This window comes from Procambarus clarkii, chromosome 8, assembly GCF_040958095.1.
Source record: "Procambarus clarkii isolate CNS0578487 chromosome 8, FALCON_Pclarkii_2.0, whole genome shotgun sequence".
Classification (NCBI taxonomy): domain Eukaryota; kingdom Metazoa; phylum Arthropoda; class Malacostraca; order Decapoda; family Cambaridae; genus Procambarus; species Procambarus clarkii.
The window spans coordinates 40,707,786-40,714,913 of NC_091157.1; the positions used below are offsets into that span (position 1 = coordinate 40,707,786).

At 43.7% G+C, this 7,128-nt stretch overlaps 1 protein-coding gene across 1 annotated transcript; it reads left to right on the forward strand.

Annotated features, from left to right (window-relative positions):
- Positions 1–862: 862 nt before the first annotated feature.
- Positions 863–1,264, forward strand: LOC138360497 (uncharacterized). Its single transcript, XM_069320272.1, has one exon. It carries the CDS (start codon positions 863–865, stop codon positions 1,262–1,264), a length of 402 nt encoding a protein of 133 aa, XP_069176373.1.
- Positions 1,265–7,128: the final 5,864 nt, after the last annotated feature.

Genomic DNA, 7,128 nt, shown 5'->3' on the forward strand with positions numbered 1-7,128 from the left:
TACCACACTACTCACCATCACTACCACACTACTCACCATCACTACCACACTACTCACCATCACTACCACACTACTCACCATCACTACCACACTACTCACCATCACTACCACACTACTCACCATCACTACCACACTACTCACCATCACTACCACACTACTCACCATCACTACCACACTACTCACCATCACTACCACACTACTCACCATTACTACCTGACTACTCATCATCACTACCACACTACTCACCATTACTACCACACTACTCAATATCACTACCTCACTACTCACCATTACTACCTCGCTACTCACCATCACTACCACACTACTCACTATTAATACCACACTGCTCACCATTATTACCTCACTACTCACCATTACTACCACACTATTCACTCACTACTCACTATCACTACCACACTATTCACTATCACTACCACACTATTCACTATCACTAGCACACTACTCACCATCATTGCCACACTACTCAGTATCACTACCGCACTACTCACCATCATTACCACACTTCTCACTATCACTACCACACTACTCACTATCACTACTAACCATCATTACCACACTACTCACTATCACTACCACGTTACTCACCATCGTCATCATTACCACACTACTTCACAGTTGCCGTCAAACTGCACTTGACAACTTGAGGATAAAGTCCTGTCAATGATGTGTACGGTGTTGGTAAGACAAGTTGACGGGTGATCAAAATGGTGTGACGACCATGAGCATTTTCCTTTGCCTGCCTCTCTGGCCAGCCCTGGTGATCCTCTTGACTATATTGTCTGGCATCTAGGATATTAACACCTGCTGGACTAGCTGGACATCTAGGACTGGAGCAGGGAACATGGAGCGTCTTGGGGCTCACGACGTGGCGCAGCTCCTGAGGAACGAGATAAAAACTCTGGGGTCTGGCGGCTACGGTACAGTGACCCTTGTTAACTGGCACGGAGAGCAGGCCGCACTTAAAGTGGCCAACTGTGCTGACCCCGCTAACAGCTTCAAGCGCGAAGCCCAAGTGCTGTCGGCGCTGAAGGGGGCTGGCGGCGCGCCCCTCCTACTGGGGGTGTCCCACGACTCCCCAGCTCTTCTCACGACATATAAAGGGGATACCAACCTGGACAACGTTATATGCGACCCACGATACGACGTAGTGCAGATTGGGTTCAAGATTGGACTAAAATTACTACATATCCACACAAAAGGCTATATCCACAATGATATAAAACCGGATAATGTTATGATTTAAGGATCACACGATCACCCAAAAATTAGCCTAATCGATTTCGGCTTGTCATGTAAGAGTGGTAAAACGATCATTGCGGAAGGTGATCCCGAGGATAAACCGACCTACGCCCCTGAAGTCCTGGCTGGTGAACCCAGCACCTTCGCCTCAGACGTGTTCCAATACGGGCGTCTGATGCAGGAGATCCTGGAGGTGACAGGTACCAAACATCCAGCACTAGTGAACTTGTTCCAGGAAGCGACACTGTCCAACCAAGACTGGCGGCCGTCCCTACCCAACCTGCTCCACCGCCTACAGGACCACATCAGAGACACCACCACGGACTCCACCTACCACCGAGACCGCAAGAGGATTGATCGGTATGAAGCAAAGTGCGCCAAGTGGAGGCTTGAGAGTGGCGGACTGAGGATGCCTAAGGAGCAGGTTATGAGGGACAAGGCACGGACGGAGGACTATTTGCTCAGTATAAGGGAGTTCCATGGTATGCTCGCCCTGTGAGAAGGATATGTATGGTATCCCCGCCCTGTGAGAAGGATATGTATGGTATCCCCGCCCTGTGAGAAGGATATGTATGGTATCCTCGTCCTGTGAGAAGGAAGTTTTTCAAAACATCATTAAGTTTAAATTAAAAGAGGGCTTCTTTTTTCTACATTTATTTAAATTTTTACTTTAATCTTATTGTAATTTTGTACAAGAATCTTTATTGTCAATTGTATATAAAAACCTTCGCTGTACATTTATTTTTGTAAATAAATTGTTATTAATATGTGTGTGTGTGTGTGTGTGTTGATAATTGTTTAATATTGTAATTTTGAGAGAGAGACGACCATCCACAGAGCCACACCAACGACCATCCACAGAGCCACACACTACTTGATAATGGTCTAGAACGGACCTAAACGTGGTCGTCTTCTGGTGTGTGTTTGGTCATCATATCTTCAGCCCCGTTATTGTGACTCATCGTCTGCGTACTCATGAAAGAGTCAAGCAATCCTTCGACTGTTTCAATTTTAGTCCAGGAGCACCTCGAGTTGTTTTTAAGGATGGTGTGTGAGGATGGTGTTTGAGGATGGTGTGTGAGGATGGTGTGTGGGGATGGTGTGTGGGGATGGTGTGTGGGGATGGTGTGTGGGGATGGTGTGTGGGGATGGGGTGTGAGGATGGGGTGTGAGGATGTTGTGTGAGGATGTTGTGTGAGGATGTTGTGTGAGGATGTTGTGTGAGGATGTTGTGTGAGGATGCATGGACAAAAACACTAACATCTTTGTCATTAACCTTTGCTATAAAATCTCTGGCCTACACCTACTTGACTCACCAGTAAACACAAACGTTTCAACAGGATCAACGACACTGGCAGAGGGTCGTGTAATAGTTTACTTGGTAGTTAGTTTCAACTGCATTACATCAAAGACAAAGAAGACAAAGAAGCCACAGCTTTGCTGTGTAACACTGGGGGGGGGGGGGGTTATCAGCTCTGCTCCGTCCTTACCTCTACCCGTATCTACCGTAGAGCTACTGCTCTAAGCCGAAGCCCACGCCACGTGGTCTTAAGCCGTGTGACCGGCTAGGATTCTACAGCCTCACGATGTGGCACTAGATTTCTAGAAAACTCACGGATCTCCCTTACGCCGCCACCACCAGACCATTAACACGGAGCAATAACCGGGGCCTGGACCGATTATGCTCTCAAAAAGCCTTGAGGCTTGATCCCCAGTTATTTGGAATAGGAGGGAAGAATCTGCGTTAAGTGTGGTAAATTAAAACAAACAAAGGGATAGCTGAACTCTTAATTGTTGTTGGGCTGGCGGCCCAACTAGACTCAGACTCGTGGGGACCACATGTCAAGGACAATGAGACAATGGAAAACATGAAATGGAAATAATAAAAATGCAAATTACTAACTAAATAATTTATTCAAAATCTAAAACAAAATCTAAATCAAAGCACTCCATATACTTAACACTCCCTGACTTAGGCATGAGATGAACTAATTTCCTGTACAAAACTACAGCAGACTCTACCTTTGACCGCAACTAGCTAGATGTAATGCTGATCTATATAGGGAGAGGGTGAGAGTGGAGGACTTCCCTCAGTTGATGACCGGTCTACACTGAATTCTCCTCCCTCTCCTCACCACAAGGTTGGATAGGAGGGGAGGGGGGGGGTTATTCCTGCGTCAGGTTCACTAAGTTTACTTACCGGGTTTAAGTTGAACAACTAATCTCTGTTGCACTGAACCCCCCAGATGGTTGACCTCTTTTAAACTGAAGGTAATTGCACAGGCATCTTAGGAAAAAGCTATTTCCAATTACAAAATGGCTATTTGACCCTTGAGAATTACCAAAATATGGAAGGCTTCGGTGACCCCTATGACCTAGGGTCGCGCAAATCGCTCCGCGACCGAGGCTAGTCCTGGCTAGTGACGTCACTGATGGTGACTTACTAAAGTATTACGACAATTGAGGATACTCTTGATACTTTAAACAGAATACTATTGAATACAATTTGAACGAAGACTTGAATTTCTCTAAATTACTGAATTCTTTAAAATTATTCATTATATGTTGTTTTAAGACAACGGTGGCGGCCATTTTGTGACCTAAGCCCTAATCCCAGATGCCTCGTGCTTCCAGAGTCAGGTCAACTACCCCTTGACACCAAACTTTCCAAACCCCCGTAGTCTATGAGAAACCATACTGAATAATTCCTACAACAAACCTAGTTTGTTACTGCTGGAGGCAGCAATAACCCCCAGTGATCGGGCACACCTCACAGCTGTGCAGGCTTCCCATGCAGGGGACTTCCATTTGGCAGTCCCTATGTCTGCTACAGGCACACATGTTGATCCGCAGGAGCTCCGTATTGCAGTCGCTCTCCGCCTTTCTGCCCCTATCCACACTTTCATAGGTGTATTTGCGGCGAGGCAGATGCTGAAGAATATGGATTGCATGGCCTGCACTGTGGAAAATCTGGTGGTTGGCACACTAGACACGACGAAGTCAATGACATCATTAAAAGAAGCCTTGCCTCTGCTCAGTGTCCAGCAGAGAGAGAGCCCTGCAACCTACTGAACCGTGACTCTGTTAGCTTTGCCGGCCGACCAGACGGAATCACACTGCGCCCGTGGAAGGGTGGCAGACAGTTGGCATGGGACTATACTTGCGTATCCACCCTGGCAACCACATACATCAACCTCTCTGCCGGCCAAGCAGGAGCCGCGGCGACACGCAGAGAAAGACACAAGTCAGCCAAGTACAGGCAATTAGATCATCGGTACAACTTTGTTCCAATAGGGTCTGAGACCCTAGGTCCATGGGGAGAGAGTGCAAGAAGGTTTCTTAAGGATCCTGGTTCCAAGCTCATTGACACTACAAGAGACCCTAGAGTAGCAAGTTTTCTCTTTCAGCGCCTCAGTGTTGCAATCCAGAGGGGGAATGCCCGCTGCATCCTCGGTTCCTGCCAGGCGTCGGAGGAGTTCGAGGAAATCTACAGCCTCTAGGAAGCGAACTTTTTCTTGTGTCCTCTTAATGTTAATTTTTTTTTTCATAAAATCAGATATGTAACTGTATAACCTTGCATAATAAAGTGTACACCATAAAAAGGGGGGGGGGGTAGGAGAAGCGAATACTCATACTTATTCAGAGTTAAATGACAAGTTTTTTCTGAATGCTTTGTGTTCCCTTCTTTGAGGCTGGTAGACAAATGAGGATGGTAGCCGAGGTTAATTCCCCATACCCCCGCCGGCACTCTGATGGTAATCTTGGGCATGGTATTTTATCAAATCACTTCATTCTTTGGGGCACACGTGAGGAACACAAATGCGAACAAGCCTGAACGGTCTTCAGGCATATATGCAACTGAAAACTCAGTTATATATATATACTTTTTTTTACCAAAAAGGGGTACCACCTCTGCTGCAAGTGTAGGGACTCATAGCCTCGAAGAAGAAAATAATGAGTACTCAGAGAAGACCTTGTGGATCCTCACTGAACACTTTGATATTTTCTTCCCCTACCACCCCTATTCTTTTAGTTTGTGTGTATATATATATCTAACTTTATTTTAAAATTTCATTACACAAAAAGGGTTACAACACTGGTTACATGCAAGGCACAAAACTACCTGTCACAAGTTGTACAGCTCCTCAGATGGCGGGCAGGAATCATGGATGCAGTGAGCATTTCCTCTCTGGATCGCCACACTAAGGCGCTGAAAGAGAGAGAAAACTGGCGGCTCTAGGGTCTCTAGTTGTTTCAATTAGCTTGGACCCCAAGCTAATTATATATATATATATATATATATATATATATATATATATATATATATATATATATATATATATATATATGTCGTACCTAGTAGCCAGAACTCACTTCTCAGCCTACTATTCAAGGCCCGATTTGCCTAATAAGCCAAGTTTTCCTGAATTAATATATTTACTATAATTTTTTTCTTATGAAATGATAAAGCAACCCTTTTCTCTATGTATGAGGTCAATTTTTTTTATTGCAGTTAAAATTAACGTAGATATATGACCGAACCTAACCAACCCTACCTAACCTAACCTAACCTATATTTATAGGTAAGGTTAGGTTAGGTAGCCAAAAAAAGCTAGGTTAGGTTAGGTTAGGTAGGTTAGGTAGACGAAAAAACATTAATTCATGAAAACTTGGCTTATTAGGCAAATCGGGCCTTGAATAGTAGGCTGAGAAGTGCGTTCTGGCTATTAGGTACGACATATATATATATATTATATATATATATATATATATATATATATATATATATATATATATATATATATATATAATATAATATATATAATATAATATGCAATTAACGATCACAAAACACTGATCATTTTATGCGGAAAATCCACAGAGAAATATGAAATGAGGTGAACGTTTCGGCTTGTTAAAGCCTTTGTCAACACCAGACTGACTAGAGGAGAAGGGAGAAGGGGGAGGATATACAGGCCGACACCTGACCAACCCATCCCTAGGGAAAGAATTAACCAGAAACAGGTATAGCTTAGCTTAGAATGGTCCAAGAGGATTAAGCGGTCAGAGAATAAGGATGAAAGATTAAAGAAAAGCCTCATGAACACACAATATATGAATATAAAATTATAATGAGACATTGTAAGCCTCTCTATCAGAGTTTTTTCTTAAACTGTTGTGCAATATTATAACTTAAAAATGGATCAAGTTTGTACATTCCAGTACTAACATTAAGAAGATTTGGACACTGACTGATTAGAGCAGACTCAATTAAATTCCGTTCCACGAAATTCACACAATTGGTAATACTTTTTGCCCCATTCCAGTTAATATTGTGATCGCATAAACTCGTATGTAGATACAATGCATTAGACGTTTGGGCAGTTCTAATACTATAAGCAGGTTGTGACAACCGCAATTGTAAAGACTTTCCTGTTTGTCCAAGGTACACAGAATCACAATCATTGCAGGGAATCGAATAACATGTCGGTGTGTGGTGTGGCAGTGATGACGGTAAGTAGTGTGATAGTGATGATGGTGAGTAGTGGAATCAAGACACACACGGAATCAAGACACACACGGAATCAAGACACACACGGAATCAAGACACACACGGAATCAAGACACACACGGAATCAAGACACACACGGAATCAAGACTCAAACGGAATCAAGACTCAAACGGAATCAAGACTCAAACGGAATCAAGACTCAAACGGAATCAAGACTCAAACGGAATCAAGACTCAAACGGAATCAAGACTCAAACGGAATCAAGACTCAAACGGAATCAAGACTCAAACGGAATCAAGACTCAAACGGAATCAAGACTCAAACGGAATCAAGACTCAAACGGAATCAAGACTCAA